At 48.2% G+C, this 17,911-nt stretch overlaps 1 protein-coding gene across 3 annotated transcripts in view; it reads right to left on the bottom strand.

Annotated features, from left to right (window-relative positions):
• Positions 1 to 17,911, bottom strand: part of IL17RE (interleukin 17 receptor E) — a 102,764-nt gene that overhangs the window by 35,630 nt on the left and 49,223 nt on the right. For all 3 annotated transcript variants that reach the window (XM_029601176.1, XM_029601174.1, XM_029601175.1), the window contains exon 7: positions 13,865 to 13,933. In XM_029601176.1, the coding sequence (XP_029457036.1) occupies positions 13,865 to 13,933 (69 nt within the window). The remainder of the gene's footprint in view (positions 1 to 13,864; positions 13,934 to 17,911) is intronic.

Below are 17,911 nucleotides of genomic sequence, written 5' to 3'. Positions count from 1 at the left end.
TTTCATGTAGCCCTCTGAATCTGAGATTGCTCCTGCGGGATCTGTTTTCCAGATCCGCTAGCTTTGTTTTCATAGTCATATTGTCTTCCTGCAGGGCCGCATAAGTGTCCTGAAGATGCTCAGAGGCGTCCTCTTGAGCTTCCAGGCGGACATCCAAATCATCCACCCTGTGTCCCAGTGTTATTAATTCTTCATGAAAATCATCTAGCAGGCCTTTTATTTCCTGCTTGTACCCCTTGAGGTCTTGCCTGAGGCTGGTGAACCAGTCCCTAAATTCGGCACGCGTGGGGGCTTCCTCCGACGCTATCTGAAAGTTGTCCTCCGGGTCCTCCGCCATCACAGCCGTGTCCGGGCCCGCACCATCTTGACTCCTCGCACTCTCCGTGGTCTCCGGGTCCCGGTATGAAAACTGATGAAAGTCCACCGACTTTCGTTTCGCCGCCATTGCCGCCGTCTCCCCGAGCAATTCAGAAGTTAGTTGGTGAAGGAGGAAGCGCTGAATTGAGCAGTCTAGGTCGCACTATAGCTCTGGCTGGTTGTGAGCTCCGGAGTTAAGCTGCCATAGAGGTCGATGATGTCACTTCCTTCCCCTAATTTCCTACATTTTTTTCAACTGAAAACCTAGGACCCCAAATTCTGGTTGAAAACCTACCTAAATTAAAGAGCCTAAAACTTAGGGAAGCTAAATGAAGCACTGAAGCAGTTTTTGAAAATCGACCCTCAAAGTGTCCAAAAACTTCAGCAACAGGAGTTCCAACATGACGCTTATCCCTGGGCCTCTGTTATGCAGGGCAATCACTGCCTCACTTATGCCTAGAAACCTGGGCCAGTGTTCGCATCTGGCAGCAACTCATCAATGTGTGAGATTTATTAACTAGTGTTCAAGGCCCATCAGTAATAAAGCAGGGGAGTAATAAATCTAGAGTCACTCCCCCAACTTCCCTCGCATCACCAGGAAAGCACCATAACTCAACTACAGATTCACTGCGTATGTATAAATACACAAACTAACATACTGCATGTGGATATTTACCTGTACGGATGCTGGATAATGTTCTGAAGTACAAATACACCCTCCCCCACAAAAAAAATTGTCATCTTGACATACAATGAGAAAAATAATGGAGGTAATTTTCAAAGAGCTACGCACGTAAATGCAACATACTATTGTAGCAATTTTCAAAAGCCATTAAAAAAACGTAGTGCAAATGTGCTTTTGAGTATGCAGCTGACAGAGTATGCAGCTGACAAGAGACCAACACACAAAGGCAGTAAATTAATGTGACCCTGATCATAAAATGGGTACCCTTCACCCACAACAGGGATTGGGAAAGGCGTACATGCCCTTAAGAGGGAGGATCATGGAGACAGCTGACAGGAGAATATAATCTATGAAATGTCTTCTCTGTAGTCTTACCTTCATAATGGTGATAAGTGGAAATTGCTGTTGAAGATGAGCTGTACTGGTTTTGGCCAGGAGAGGAACTCTCAGTGCTAATGAGATTTATCTGAGGCTAGCAATGTGCTACCTTTCTGTGAACTTTGCTGTGGAACTTGTGGCTTGAATTCTGTTACCCTGTTTTTCTGAAGTCCATATTTAAAAGCCATTTAGACAGGTAACTCAAAAGTTATCTGACCACAATAGGAATAATCAGCCACTTATCCGGCTATAATTTAGCTGGATTAAAAAAAACAGGGGGGGCATTCCAGGGGCGGTCTAGGGAGGAGTTGAGTTATCCGTCTATCTTAGACGGATAACTTTAGACCTGCTTCTGAGAGTTGATCTAAAGTTATTTGGCCTCGTGTGACCAGATCAAGGTGCTACTCAAAGGAAAATTAGTTTCTTACCTGATAATTTTCGTTCCTGTAGTACCAAGGATCAGTCCAGGACACCTGGGTTGTGACTCCGCACCAGTAGATGGAGACAGACTAAAACTTGTGGGCGGAGCCATATATGCCCCTGTGCCAGTCACAGCCCCTCAGTCATACGTAATGTCAAAGTAGCAATGCAACCAAGCAACAAAACTGGCTATAAAATACACTTCTAACCCAAAACTGAGCAGCAAACTCCTAACCGGACTCCCCAACCGGAAGAGCTAAACAAGCGATCAGCAGGACTAAGAACAATTATGAGCGGACTCTCCGTTACTGTAGCGAAGCCCTGCGGGCGGGATCCTGGACTGATCCTTGGTACTACAGGAACGAAAATTATCAGGTAAGAAACTAATTTTCCTTTCCCTGTACGTACCAGGATCAGTCCAGGACACCTGGGATGTACCAGAGCAAAACTTACCTAGGGTGGGAAGCAGAGAGTCCCGCTCGGAGTACCCTCTCTCCCAATCCCCCGGAATCGGGAGCCCGGACATCCAACCGGTAGTGCCCGATAAGGGTATGCATCGGGAGCCCGGGCATCCAACCGGTAGCGCCCGATAAGGGTATGCATCGACTTCCAGGGAGCCGCCCTGCCAATCTCTTGAGGCGATACCTGATAAGCTTCCGCCCAGGATGCGGCCTGGGAATGAGTCGAATGAGCCCGCAGACCCACCGGAAGCGGCTTACCCTGTACCAAGTACGCGGAGCCAATGGCCTCCTGAAGCCAACGCACGACCGTCGGGCGGGACGCAGCGGCCCCTTTCTTTGGCCCCGAGAACAAAACGAACAGATGGTCGGCTACCCGGAACGGATTAGGAACCTCCAAGTAATGACAAGACCTCTGCACATCTAGCTTCTGCAGTTTCCTGAACTGGGGGATCAGCGGACTCCCCGACCCGAAAACGCCAGGACTCCACTGACTGATTCACAAGAAAAGATGACACCACCTCAGGAAAGAAGGAAGGGATCGTCCAAAAGGAGACTCCGGAATCGGACCTCCGCAAGAACGGTTCCCTACAGGACAGCGCCCGCAACTCCGAGACACGCCGAGCTGAGACAATCGCCACCAAAAACACCGTCTTCAAATGAAGGACCTTATGAGTTGCACGCTGCCAGGGCTCAAACAGAGCCGAGCCTAGGGAGGAAGAACCCAGTAGAGGTTCCAAGAAGGCCAAGGGGAATGCAATGGAGGACGGAGACGTTTGGCCCCCCGAAGAAAACGGGAGATATCCGGAAGAAGAGCCAGGGAGGTTCCCCAGACCTTACCCCGCAACATCCAAGCGCCGCCACCTGGACCCGTAGCGAACCGCACGCCAAGCCGGTGGCCAGAGCGGCTTGAAGAAATGGTAGAATATCTGCGACCGAAGCGGAAAGGGATCCACCCCTCGCTGCACGCACCAATCCTTAGAACCGCCCCGACCCGGACATAAGCCAGAGACGTAGACCGCTTCCTGTACCTCAGCAACATGGCTATCACTGCATCTGAGTAACCTCTTCTCCGCGGGCGATCCTTCTCAAAAGCCATGCCGCGAGACAGAAGTGATCCGCATCCTCCAGACAGACGGGGTCCTGATGTAGGAGCCCCGCGAACTCCTGGAGACGAATGGGAGACGTCACCAACAACCGGCTGAAAACTGCGAACCACGGACGACGTGGCCACTCCTGTGCCCCTATGATCACAAGGTACAGGTGCAATATATACGCTGCAGAATCTCGCCGACCACACGGGGAAAACACGTAGGGGAGCACAACCGTCCGCCAAGGAAGGACCAGCGCGTCGACGCCTACTGCTCCCCGTTCATGACGCAGACTGTAGAAACGCGGAGCCTTCGCGTTGTGCCAAGTGGCCATCCGATCCATGTGGGGCAGCCCCCCACCTTTCGGAAACGAGGCGGAAAAGCATCGTCCGCCAACTCCCATTCCCCCGGGGTCTGGATGGTGTCGGCTGAGGAAGTCCAGTTGAACATTGTCGACCCCGGCAATGTAGGACGCGGCGATGGAGCCTCGATGGCGCTCTGCCCAGCTCATCAGCAGCTGCGCCTCCTCCGCCTCTAGTGGACTCCTTGTCCCCCCTTGGCGATTGATGTACGATACCACTGTTGCACTGACCGACAACATGCGGACCGCCTTCCCCCGGGCCACAGGAAGGGAGGCCTGCAGAGCCAGGTGTACCGCCCAGGTTTCTGGACGGTTAATGGACCACTGCGACTGGCCGAAGGAACACCGGCCCTGCACTGACTTGCTTAGGCAGACCGCTGCCCAACCGGAGAGGCTGGTATCCGTCGTCACCACTGTCCAGTGGGGAACCAGCAGGGATATACTGCAAGTGAGATGGTCCAAATCAAGCCACCCATGAAGACTGGCCCTCGCCTGGGCAGTGAGCGGACGCGGTAGATGAAACCTTCTGGGCGTAGATGAGCAAAGCCCAAAGAACCAACGCCAGGGTGGACACCATCAACCCCCGAACTGTCAGATAATCGCAACCAGCGGCAGCTGAAGACTCAATAATCAACGCACTTTAGACTGAAGCTTGCGTGCGCGATGCCTGCGCGTTCCAGCCTTCAAGATGGAAGGAATCGGTCAGTGAGTGCCTCGGTGCGGCCAGGCGAAATCCTGGCCTCCTGGGGGCTCCCAGAGGCGTCCCTTCATGTCAGCATCCCACCATTCTTCCAGCTACTCCTCAGATTGTGCATCTTAGGCAGGCACTACCAATGCCGAGTGCTCCCCTTCGGACTCGCCAGGGCTCCTTGCACGTTTACGAAGGTAATGGTAGTCGTGGCGGCACAACCGCGACTGGAGGGGTTCCTGGTACACCCCTACTTGGACGATCAGCTGATTCGGGCCAAGTCCGAGGGTCGGTGCCATTTGTTTACCCCTGTGAGAACCAAAATAGGCCGGGACATGCCGTCCTCCTTCGGGGCGATGAAGTAAATGGAATAACGGCCTGTGCCCCGCTGGAGGGCGCGGTGCACCGCCCCCGTGATCCATGGACCTTTGCAGGGCGCCGTCAGGAATTTGTCCGGCGGAGTTCGTACAAAATCTAACTCGTAACTGTTCTCTAAGACGTTGAGGACCCACAGGTCGGACGTTATGTTGGCCTATTCCTCGAAAATCAACCTCGCCCCCACGATTGGAACAAAGGGCGGTGGCTGCCTTAAGGAATGGCCCAGCAGTATCTAATTGCGAGGCCTTGGGCCCTGTGCCGGACGGGGTTCTTCCCTGTCTGCCGTGACGCTTCCCCCTGGAAGGACTGTGGCCACGAGGAGGCCAGTGAAGACGTTGAGCGATCAGGAGGCCCAGAGGACCACTGGGGACGAGATCTCTTTCAACCGTGGAAGCGGGACCTAGCAGAATAGGGGGACCGAGTTATGGACCTGTCTTCTGGGAGCTTGAAAAAAACCCGGTTCTCATCCAGGGAAACCTCAATCATCCAACTCTTAACCGAATAATAGCTTTCCCCTGAAGGGCCGTGCCCCGAGGAGAGCCTTGGAGGATCCATCCACTGCCCCGTTGTGAAGCCAAAGCAAATCGATGAGCCGAAACAGCAGCGACCATGGAACTAGCCGAAGTACGCAGTAGATCATAGAGGGCATCCGTACTATAAGCGATGGCAGCCTCCGGACGATCCACCTGCGTGGCGTCTTGAGCCGAAAAAACCTGCAGTCGCCTGTAGAACTTGGGCCCAGCGCAACTAGCCCGCATGGCGTAGTTACTACAGATGGCAGCTCGGACCCCTCCACGCTGAAACTTCGAAGATTGAACTCTTTGTTACTGCCGACACCGCCGCATCTAGCTTCGGAAGCCGTAGAAGCTCCAGTGCGTCCTCTGGCAGCGGATAAAGCTTGTCCCTTGCCTTGGTCCCCGTCAGACCCAGCTCTGGAGTATCCCATTCCTTCTGACGCCGAGAACGGAATGTGAAGCCACCGCTGGACCAGTGAGCCCCAGCAGGACTGGGTCCAAGTTTGCTCCAGGGCGCGAAACTGTCGGTGGGGCATCCACCCCTAGGTCGTTGAGGATAGCCGGGATAAGCGGGGACAGTTCATCTCTGCGTAACACCGAACCAGCGTAGGGCCATCCACATAACTGGTTTGATTTGTTGACCGGACCAGTCAGGGCAGAACTGTCCCCGGACGCTCCATCGGCCCCACCCAGGGGCTCCCCGGGCGTATCCACCGCATCCTGTGAGGTGGACGCAGAGTCCGTATCCTGCGGGACCCCTCTCGGTGGTCGCATTCCCTTTGCTGGAGCCGGGGAGAGATCTGGGCCCACCTGGGATTCCTTCTTCCGGGGGCCATCCCCCTGAGGGAGGCCATGCTTCTCCTTGCGCCTGCGGCCCTTGTACTTGAGTAACGTGCGCAGCAGGAGCGCGAAAACGGCCGAAAACAAGGACCCCGGATTTCTCCTGCCGTGGGCCATCCCCCTTAGGGTGGCCATGCTGTTCCTGGCGCCTGCGGGCCCTGCCCTTGAGTACCTTGCGCAGTGGGAGCGCGAAAACGGCCAAAACCGAGAACCCCAAAACCGAGGAGGTCCCCTCCGCGCTAGCCTCCCCCGGGGAGACAGCCCCCCCCGGAGGACCCCCCTTCGAAGGCCTGTGCCGAGGAGGCAACGCGGGAGGTATGTTGGGATTCCCTGTCGATTCGCGCCCAATTTCGCGGGCTGACCCCAAGATGGCCGCCGCTCCCGCGCTGAGCGGGAAGGGGTCAGCCGGTATGACAGGAACTGCCAAATCGCGTGAGGGCGACCGTGCCGACCGGAATCGACCCCCCCCTGTCTGTCCCGGACGTTCCCTCCCGCCCGGAACACAGGCAGGGCAAATCCCCTCTCGTGAGAGCCACGCGCCGAGCCGCAAGCGCGGCAACCGAACCCCTCGGCATCCACGCGGTCGCGGCAGGCGGCGAACTAACAAATCAGAAATTCCAAAAACAAAATCCTACCGCCGAAAACACTCCCCGTCCCTCACCGAGCCGAGAAAACACCCCCACCGGCGAAGAAAACGGAGAGCCGCACAAGAAAAAATAAAAGTACAATTTTTATTTATTTTTTTTTGTACTCAAACCTGCCGCTGTCCAGGGTCCTGGGTCTTCTGCTTCTGTTGGGGGTGAGTGAACCGGGCTCCCCGGTGTCACCCCCTACGCTGCTGCCTGTGGTAGGCCAGGTCCTCGACCCTCAGCAGCGGCCTCAACCAGGGGGGGATGGTCCCCTCCGAACCTTCCCACCCCCCTGGGAGGCAGCACGGACAGCTTCCTCTTCTCACTTGTAAATTTGCCTTTTTCTTTTTTTTTTTTTTTTTAAATAACCAAAGCCAAAAGACTGAAACCAATAAAACCAGAATGACCCTGACTAAACTAACTATCAGTCCTCAGGCCACTCAGAGGCTGTGACTAGACCTGCACCACCTACTGGAGACAGAGTAAGACTGAGGGGCTGTGACTGGCACAGGGGCATATATGGCTCCGCCCACAAGTTTTAGTCTGTCTCCATCTACTGGTGCGGAGTCACAACCCAGGTGTCCTAGACTGATCCTGGTACGTACAGGGAACTGGATATATTTAAAAGATATCTGGCTAAGCAGCGCTGTCAGAAATAGCACATTCAGCGCTGCTCTAACAGAGGCAGTGCTGGAAGCATAAGCTTGAACGTAAACCTATACTTCCTGCACTGCCTCTGTTAGAGCAGCACTGAAGGTGCTAGGAGTGGGGCAGAGGGTCCCTCACTCTCGGCAGGAAAAAAAGAAGGTATTAATGGGGGGGGGGGGGGGGGGGGGGGGAGTCAGGGGTGAAAGGGCGGCCAGTGCTAGATATCTTCCCTGCGGGTGGGTGAGGGCAGGCCAATCTTCACATTTAGCAATAATCAGAACAGGGAGCCTGGCGGATAACTAAATAACTTACACGACTATATTCATACCGCTGAATATACGGGACAAGTTATCTGGCTAACTTTAGCTAGATAACTTGTCCACTAATTGGCCTATTGAATATTGGCCTCTTTGTGTTTAAATAAATTAGCAAAAGTGTCACCATCAATCAGTTTAACCAACTTACTAGAGAACCCAGTGGCCAGTGAAAAGATTTGGACATTCTTTCACGAGTAGCTGGTTGCACCGTATGTGCCCTAAAGCTGGGATTACTATATACATAGGGGCGGATTTTCAGAGCCCTGCTCGCGTAAATCCGCCCAAAACCGGGCGGATTTACGTGAGCAGGGCCCTGCGCGCCGGGAAGCCTATTTTACATAGGCCTCCCGGCGCGCGCAGAGCCCCGGGACTCGCGTAAGTCCCGGGGTTCTCCGAGGGGGGCGTGTCGGGGGCGTGTCGGGGGGCAGGCCCGGTCGTCGCGGCGTTTCGGGGGCGTGTCGGCAGCGTTTTGGGGGCGGGTACGGGGGCGTGGCTACGGCCCGGGGCGGTCCGGGGGCGTGGCCGCGCCCTCCGTACCCGCCCCCAGGTCGCGGCCCGGTGCGCAGGAGGCCCGCTGGCGCGCGGGGATTTACGCCTCCCTCCGGGAGGTTTAAATCCCCCGACAAAGGTAGGGGGGGGTTTAGACAGGGCTGGGCGAGTGGGTTAGGTAGGGGAAGGGAGGGGAAGGTGAGGGGAGGGCAAAGGAAAGTTCCCTCCGAGGCCGCTCCGATTTCGGAGCGGCCTTGGAGGGAACGGGGGTAGGCTGCGCGGCTCGGCGCGCGCCGGCTATACAAAATCCATAGCCTTGCGCGCGCCGATCCAGGTTTTTAGCAGATACGCGCGGCTCCGCGCGTATCTACTAAAATCCAGCGTACTTTTGTTTGCGCCTGGAGCGCAAACAAAAGTAGGCTATTCGCGTGCCTTTTAAAATCCGCCCCATACTATATATGTACACATACGCAAAGGATACTAATTAGAATAGAAAAACCTTAAAAGGCTTTCTGTTGATGGCTCTCTCTCTCTCTCTCATTGAAAATTTAATAATTAAGGTTAGGTTTAAAGACAATTAAATATTGGTACAAGGAAGGGATATGATTTCTGTCTTGTCTCTGCTGCAATATATTTGGACCTCTCTTGCTTTTAAGTTACACTACACTTTTTATTTATATGTCATCTTACTCTAATGAAAGACTGAGGGTGGCTTACAACATTACATCAGCAAACTGCATACAACATATATAGCATTTAAAAAAAAAAAAAAGGTTTCTGGTTATACAGTAAATTGCAAGATTATAAGGTCCTCATCCTGAAGAGCTTACAATTCATGTCTGAGTACAAAAGAGATGAAAGCGCCTTGCTCAAGGCTGCACAGTGCCCAATGGAGAGAAGGTTTTCACAGTGAACCTGCACCCACCATCTGCAGGGTTGTAACTCCTCCCACCTGATGTCATCAAGGGCTCCGGGGGGGTCATAAGCTCGAGCGTTGGGCTGAAGGCGCCGCGCACCAGGCTTCGGTGCCAAAGGAGCAAGACTAAGGGGCCTGCCCCTTAGTGTGCCCCTTTGCATCCTGTTACAGTTTATGCCTCACAATGGCTGACAATAATTTTTCTATTATCCTGGTATGTACAAACAGAAGAAATTACCAAACCAACTATACAAGTAAGTTGATAATGAATTCAAGAAAAAGCATCAGGAAACCATGCAACAGAGTCTTAACTAACATCCAAGCAAAAACCTCCATTATGGTAAATAACTGATTTTTATGAATATTAATGCTCATTAATATGCAATCACTAACAAAAATACTGTAATTATATCAGACCTATTGGAACAAATGAAACCTACTATTTTTGCTCTAACAGAGACTAAAAAAGACAGACACAGTATTAATTACGGTAATCAAATCGCACCACCTGATTATGCTATATTTTCAATTCCCCGTCCAAATAGGAAAGGAAGTGGTTTAATGTTGATCGCCAAAAAAGAATTAGGATTAAAATTAAGACCTACAAACTTGCACAACCTTATGAAGTAGCCTTTTTTAATTCTAACTTGTTGCAAATCTGTTTACTGTATTGTCCACCTGATTTATTAGAACACAATATTTCTCCTATTATAGAGCTATTTGTCAATGAACTGGAACCTAGAAAACCTGCAATTATCCTAGGAGATTTCAATCTGCATATAAATGTATACCCGAGGTCTGCAACCTGTAATACTCTCGTTGAATCATTAGCTGCTTTAGGCTTTGAACTCATTACAACTGAGCCGACACATAAGGCATGGCATACATTAGCTCTAATCTTTACAAGTTTCAAAATGGATAGCACATCAAACATAATATATACACAAGTACCTTGGTCTGACCATTTCCTAATTCAATCATCATCCACTTTTTCTGCAATATCTACTATCAAAAACAGTCAAAATAAAACGTTTTCCTATTGTCCACCAAAACAAAACGGAAGATCTGTTAAGCGAAATTGAACACATCAATGAACATATAGGGGTAGATTTTCAAAGGGTTATGTGCGCATGTTATAAAATCGGGTGTACATTTGTGCGTGCCAGGTAGCGCGCACAAATGTATCCCCCGCACGTAAAATTTAAAATCTGCCCCATAGATTTTTCAGATCCTGAGCATGTCACACAGACTTGCACTGATACCCTGAAAGACATAGCAGATAAATTAAGCCCTGTCCTGATCAAAACAGTAAAAACCTCGCACAGCAATCATAAACCCTGGTATAGTACAGAAATTAGAACAGTTAAGAAAACCCTGAGAAAAAAAGAAAAACACTGGAGGAAATTTCCAATCATCCCCAACTTATCAGCATACAGAAGCTGTCTTGCTTACTACAAAAAACTGATCACAATAAAAAAAAACAATTTTACAGCAAAAAAATCCAAAATTACCTCCATAACACTAGAACACTTTTCAATACTATTAAAACCCTCACTAACAATCTTGACCACGTTAATTATACTTTACCTGAATCCAAATGCAACGATATAGGTAAATTTTTCAAGCAAAAAGTGGAAAAATTAACTATAGGAATTGATACCACTAGCAACTGCTCTATTAATTTGAGTATGAGGGACTTAACTAATGGACGAATTTTGATACTGTTTCCCCTGATGAAATTAACAAACTCATTAGAAATATGAATCCGGCATCTCATCCGATTGATAGTATTCCCATCATCACTTTAAAAAATGTGGTTGATGATATTTCAACCCCCATCACAAAAATTATTAATTTATCCCTTCAAGAGGATAACTATCCTCAGTTACTAAAAAGTGCAATTGTAAAACCAATTTTAAAAAAGCCAATGCTTGATCCCCTAGAATTTAATAATTACAGACCGATATCCAACCTCTCCTTCTTAGCAAAAATCACAGAGAAAATAGTGCAAACACAACTCTCGGAACACCTGGAAAATAATAACATCTTATATCCCACTCAGTTTGGTTTTAGAAAACACTACAGTACAGAGACCCTTTTACTTGCTTTAAACGATACGATTTCAAGAGGTTTTGATAATGGACAAAATTATTTCTTGGTGCTGCTAGACTTGTCAACAGCATTTGATATGGTAAATCATTCCATCCTTCTAGACAGTCAGAGAAATTGGGATAACAGAACGTACACATAAATGGTTTGAATCATATATTTCTAATCGGTTCTTTCAGATAAAAATTAATAACACCATTTCCAAAAAAAATTAAATTAGATATGGGAGTCCCACAGGGTTCCTCATTATCAGCTACTCTTTATAATATATATATGATCCCTAGCTGCCATTTTCTCAGTGGGCTTGGCTTCACGCACTACGTTTATGCTGATGACGTGCAAATTCTTATTCCTATAACGAATTCAATAGACGAAACTCTTAAACTGACAGCGATGTATCTAGCAATGATTAAAAAGCTATTAAACAGTATGAAATTGAGTCTAAATGTTGAGAAAACTGAAATTATATTCCTAGATCAGAGAACCAGCAATAACAAACCCTTATTTTTGACATTAGAAGACAAGAAGACGAATATTGAATTTAGATGTCATGCACGAAATTTAGGGGTGATAATTGTCTCTGAACTCAATCTAAATAAACACATCAATTTGAAACTTAAAGAAGGCTATCATAAGTTACAAACTCTTAAATGGTTAAAACCCTTATTGGACCAAAATAATTTCATAACAGTTCTTCAAATTTTACTGTTCTCCAGTATTGATTACTGTAATTCTCTATTCTTAGGATTACCAAAAGACACATTTAGACCCCTACAAATTCTTCAAAACACAGCAGCTCGTCTACTAACCAACACAAAAAAATATGATCACATTACACCAGTTTTGATCTTGCTACATTGGCTCCCCATACAATATCGTATAGAATACAAAACTCTCTGTATACTACACAGAACAATAACTGGCGAAGGCACTGAATGGCTTAATGCCGCTATCAGATTACATACCCCCCAAAGAAATCTAAGGTCAGGTAACAAAGCTCTTCTATCCATTCCTTCAGTTAAATCGGCACAACTAATGCAGGTCAGAAATAGGGCGATATCCCTCGCAGGACCAAAGATATGGAATGAACTTCCTGAAAATATCAGATTGCAGCAGAATGATAAAATATTTTAAAAAAGACCTAAAAACTTGGCTTTTCCGTAAAGCCTATGAGGAATTCAACCAGCAAAAGTAGATGGTGTATCCAGTTACAACTTTATGTTTAGGATTAGGTTTTGTTGTCTTGCCTTTTCTCAGTTTTTTTAAACTATTTAATTTTACATTTGATGCATTGTTATATTATTTGTACAATCACACCAAAAAAACCCACACACACCAACGGTGTATTCCAGTACACACCAATGTAAACAATCCAAAAGCAACAAGTGTCCTGGTACTAAATTTTAAATAGCACCTAATACGCCAAACTACTTATGTATGACCCTCTATTCACGGGCAGACATTGTCAGTACTGCTCGTTTTGCATAGGGGTTACTAAACCTTTAATCAAATATAATTTTTTTGTTGATTTTCAAAAATTTTTAAGCAATTGCAATCAAGAATAAAAAAACGGATACTTATCCGCACTCGGAACCCAAACCCTTTTTTTTTTTTTTTTTTTTTTTTTTTTCTTATGTATGACCCTCTATTCACGGGCAGACATTGTCAGTACTGCTCGTTTTGCATAGGGGTCACTAAACCTTTAATCAAATATAATTTTTTTGTTGATTTTCAAAAATTTTTAAGCAATTGCAATCGAGAATAAAAAAACGGATACTTATCCGCACTCGGAACCCAAACCCGACATGGCCATGTTTCGGACTTCTGTCCTGCTTCAGGGGAAAATATTCAAAAAGCCAATTCAGGTGGTAGAAAACATCTTAATTCGCCGAAAGAAGAAGATGTTTTCTACCACCTGAATTGGCTTTTTGAATATTTTCCCCTGAAGCAGGACAGAAGTCCGAAACATGGCCATGTCGGGTTTGGGTTCCGAGTGCGGATAAGTATCCGTTTTTTTATTCTCGATTGCAATTGCTTAAAAATTTTTGAAAATCAACAAAAAAATTATATTTGATTAAAGGTTTAGTGACCCCTATGCAAAACGAGCAGTACTGACAATGTCTGCCCGTGAATAGAGGGTCATACATAAGAAAAAAAAAAAAAAAAAAAAAAAGGGTTTGGGTTCCGAGTGCGGATAAGTATCCGTTTTTTTATTCTCGATTGCAATTGCTTAAAAATTTTTGAAAATCAACAAAAAAATTATATTTGATTAAAGGTTTAGTAACCCCTATGCAAAACGAGCAGTACTGACAATGTCTGCCCGTGAATAGAGGGTCATACATAAGTAGTTTGGCGTATTAGGTGCTATTTAAAATTTAGTACCAGGACACTTGTTGCTTTTGGATATATTATTTGTACAAACATGCTTTTATGATTTGAGGTGTATCTCATAGTTAAGAATTGCTCTTAAGTTTTCTTGGCTTTTAAGGTATTGTTTTATGTTTATTTTTATGACACTGTAAACCGTTGTGATGTAACCTCTCTAAACTACGGTATATTACATTTTATAAATAAATAACACGCACCTCAATACAAAGGCAGGGGACCAGGAATTCATAGTGCAGAGTGGCATTCTGGGACTGAGAGGCATGAATCTGTAAGGAATATAAAGCGAAGGGGAGAGAAGATTACTGCGCTGCACTCCTCTGGCAGTCAAGAAAGGACAGCAAGAGAGAGTCTTCCTGGATATAGGAAAATTGGTTCTTACCTGCTCATTTTCGTTCCTGTAATACCACAGATCAGTCCAGACAAGTGGGGTTATGCATCCCTAGCAGCAGATGGAGACAAAGAACAAAACCTTGAGGCACTGCTATGTAACCGCAAGTGCCACCTGCAGTCCCTCAGTATTGAACTGTACCCAAGCCAAAGAAGTAGAAACTACAAAAACCCCACCTAGGGCGAACAAGTAAAGCATTGCTGGAACCCCCTGCCCTGGAGTCTCTGTCATCTCCAGAAACAGAAATATTAAGTACAAAAATTCTTCCAACTATATTTACGATGACTATCAGGAAACAGTTTTTTGGCAGCGATGGGGAGGGTCTCTGGACTGATCTGTGGTATTACAGGAACGAAAATTAGCAGGTAAGAACCAATTTTCCTTTCCTGTACATACCCAGATCAGTGCAGACAAGTGGGATGTACCCAAGCACTCCTAAACTGGGCAGGAACCGCGTGCAACACACTGTCACCAAAAGAAGCATCCTGCTGGGTGCGCACGTCCAAATGGTAATGTCTGGTGAAAGTGTGAAGCAAAGACCGCACCGCCGCTCTACAAACCTCCTGGGGAGAAAGCAACTGACACTCTGCCCAAGAAGTTGCTTGCGCCTTCAGCCCCTTACAAATATATGCAGAGTAAAACCTGTGGAACGAGGGGACGCAATTCCTCCTTTTTAAACAAGCAAACTACTCGAGGGTTATCACCCTCCGACACAGAGTACTCATCCGGGTCCAGATCATCCTTATTCGTATCTAGATCCGCATTCAGGGTTGCATCTGCGTCCACATCCGGGTCGGCGCCCTGCAAGTCGAGAGGATCCTCCAGCTTACCATCAGAGTCCTCCTCATCCCTAGGGTCCACCTCCGAACCTGCTCGACCCAAACCCAAGCTTCACAACAGGTCCCCGGATCCTCCTGCAGGGGCCACCTTAGGGGTCTTGGAAGCCCGAAAGGGCGGCCTCCCCTTCGGATGCTTGATCCCCGCTCCCTTCCTTGCCAGGAAGGCCTTATGTAGGAGAAGAATGAACTCTGGGAAAAATCTTCAGGGTCCTCAGCCCCCTGATCAGGAAGGCTGCCCTCAGAATCGTCACCCCCATCGAGATCTTCCTGTGCCACAGGGGGGGGGGGGGGGGGAGAGCATTTCTCATGGAAGTCTTTGAGCGCAGAACCCTGTCCTGGTCCCAGCAGGTACAGCTGTCCCCCAAGACCCCCCTGGGGCCACAGCCAGGGACCCTTCTCCAAGGATCCCTTCATCCCTTCATTTTGCCGCCTTCGCTCTCCTGTTCCGGCTCTTCACCGGCCCGCAGCTCCCGCGCGTCGGCGCGAGACCCATCGGGGTCCGGAGCAGGCCGCACCGCAGACGGCAGCCTCGTCCCCTCCTCCCACCTCCACGGCAGGCGCAGCAGATCGACGTCATCGGGGGAGGGCATCTCGAGCCCTTTTAAAAGTAAGGCTCCTACCGCCGCTCCGTCCATTTTGCCGCCTTCGCTCTCCTGTTCCGGCTCTTCACCGGCCCGCAGCTCCCGCGCGTCGGCGCGAGACCCATCGGGGTCCGGAGCAGGCCGCACCGCAGACGGCAGCCTCGTCCCCTCCTACCACCTCCACGGCAGGCGCACCTCTCCTGCCCGAGCACGCCACAGACCGACGCCAGCGAACCCGCCTACAAGACTGAACTCACTTCCTGCTAATCAAGCACATAAAACTGATACCGCTCTCCAAGGCGTCTCGCGCCAGGCGTCTCGCGCCTAAGGGGCGCGACAAAGGGGCTTGCCCCTTAGTGTGCCCCTTTGTGTTCCCTTTGTATCTCTTTGAGCAACTATATGTTTCTTGCTCTTTACTTACCCCTGCAATTCCCCACCCCTTCCGCCTCTACATACCCTGCTACCCTATATACCCAGACCACCCACTCCAAATGGCCTCATTCCCCATACGCAAACTCATATATAACCGCCACAGACACTCACTCCACCACCACCCCCCAGCACATTCGCAACCTAGCACACTCATCCCAATCATGCTCACACCACTCACACAATTCCTAGGCCTCACAACTCTCACTATGCTACTGATCAACTCTCAGTCCTTATCCAAGAAAACCCTTATACTAAACGACCTCCTCCTTGATGAAAAGCCGGACTTCTGTGCGGTAACTGAGACTTGGCTAAAGAACACTGACACGGTACTAATTAACCAACTCCCAAGCCTAGAATATGACACATTTTCCATCCCCAGACCTAAAAAAAGAGGCGGAGGCCTCCTTCTAGTCGCAAAAAAACACCTCATGCTAAAACAATACCCAGTCAACCTTCCACCCAAATATGAAGTCGGCCTCTTTAAATCACCCCACCTACAAATATGCCTTATATATACTCCTCCTGGCATCTTAGACTCTGACGTATCACCCATCATTGAATGCATAGCATCAAACATAACCAATGATATACCCGCCATAGTACTCGGAGACTTTAACCTCCACATTGATTCCCATCCACTCTCACACAGTTGCGAATCCCTATTAACCTCCCTCCTAGCAATGGACCTACATCAAATCATCTCCAAACCCACACACAAAGCTGGACATTCACTAGACCTCATTTTCACGAACTCCCTCCTCCTTCCTAACCCTCCAACGTACACGCCAGTACCCTGGTCTGACCACTATCTCATCAAAGCAACCTGCTCCTTAAAAAACCTCCCACAACGCCCCAACAACAAAACTACCATACAATTTAGAAAAGCATGTCCCAGAGAAGAACTCATAGACACACTTACAGATAACTTCAAAAAATTAGACCTCAAGGACTCTGAAACCGCAGTCACATCATGGAGCCACATCACTAGCGACACAGCCAACAAGCTATGCCCCATAATAACAAAAGAAATCCCCGCCGATGCTAAATCTAGACAACCCTGGTACACTCCCGAATTAAAGCTACTAAAGCACAAATTGAGAAGCCTAGAAAAAACATGGCGCAAAGACCCAACCACCTCCAATCTCAACAAATATAAATCCATGCTACACACATACAGATCAAACACGCTCAATACTAAACGAGACTTCTACGCTACCAGAATACACAATTATCAGTTCAATCCTAAAGCCCTATTCTCCTTTGTCACAAGCTTAACAAAAACGGCACCCAACTCCACTCTGGACGAAGAAAACGACAACAAATGCAACGAGCTCGCAAAATTTTTCCATAACAAAATAGCTAACATCACCTCACGCTTCACCACCTCTCCCTCACCCACCAAAACCTCTCTTAAAGCCCCCAATCATCAAATGGATGCCTTCGAAACCACATCCACTTCTGAAATCAGATCTATACTAAGTAAAATGAAACCCTCCTCCCACCCCTCAGACTCAATACCCACCAAAGCACTTCTATCTATACCAGATTGCATCGCACAACCCCTATCTGACCTCATTAACACATCCCTGGCCTCCGGCAACGTTCCCAACCAACTAAAACTAGCCATTGTAAAACCCATTCTAAAAAAGCCCAAACTAGATCCTACAGACCCAACTAACTTTCGCCCCATTTCCAATCTCCCGTTTATTGCGAAGGTCCTAGAAAGAACTGTTAACACACAATTATCCAATTATTTAGACCAGCATCAAATCCTCCTACCTTCACAGCACGGCTTTCGCAAACAATTTAGTACAGAAACCCTCCTGACGTCACTCTCAGACTACATCATCAGAGGACTAGACATGGGTCACACATACATCTTAGCCCTACTAGACATATCAGCAGCCTTCGATACCATCAATCACTCCATACTTATCGACAGGCTGACCGAAATTGGAATCTCAGGAATCCCCCTCCTATGGTTCAAATCCTTCATCAATGACA

Source organism: Rhinatrema bivittatum, chromosome 4 (assembly GCF_901001135.1).
Source record: "Rhinatrema bivittatum chromosome 4, aRhiBiv1.1, whole genome shotgun sequence".
NCBI lineage: Eukaryota > Metazoa > Chordata > Amphibia > Gymnophiona > Rhinatrematidae > Rhinatrema > Rhinatrema bivittatum.
This window is presented reverse-complemented; position numbering and strand designations above follow the sequence as displayed.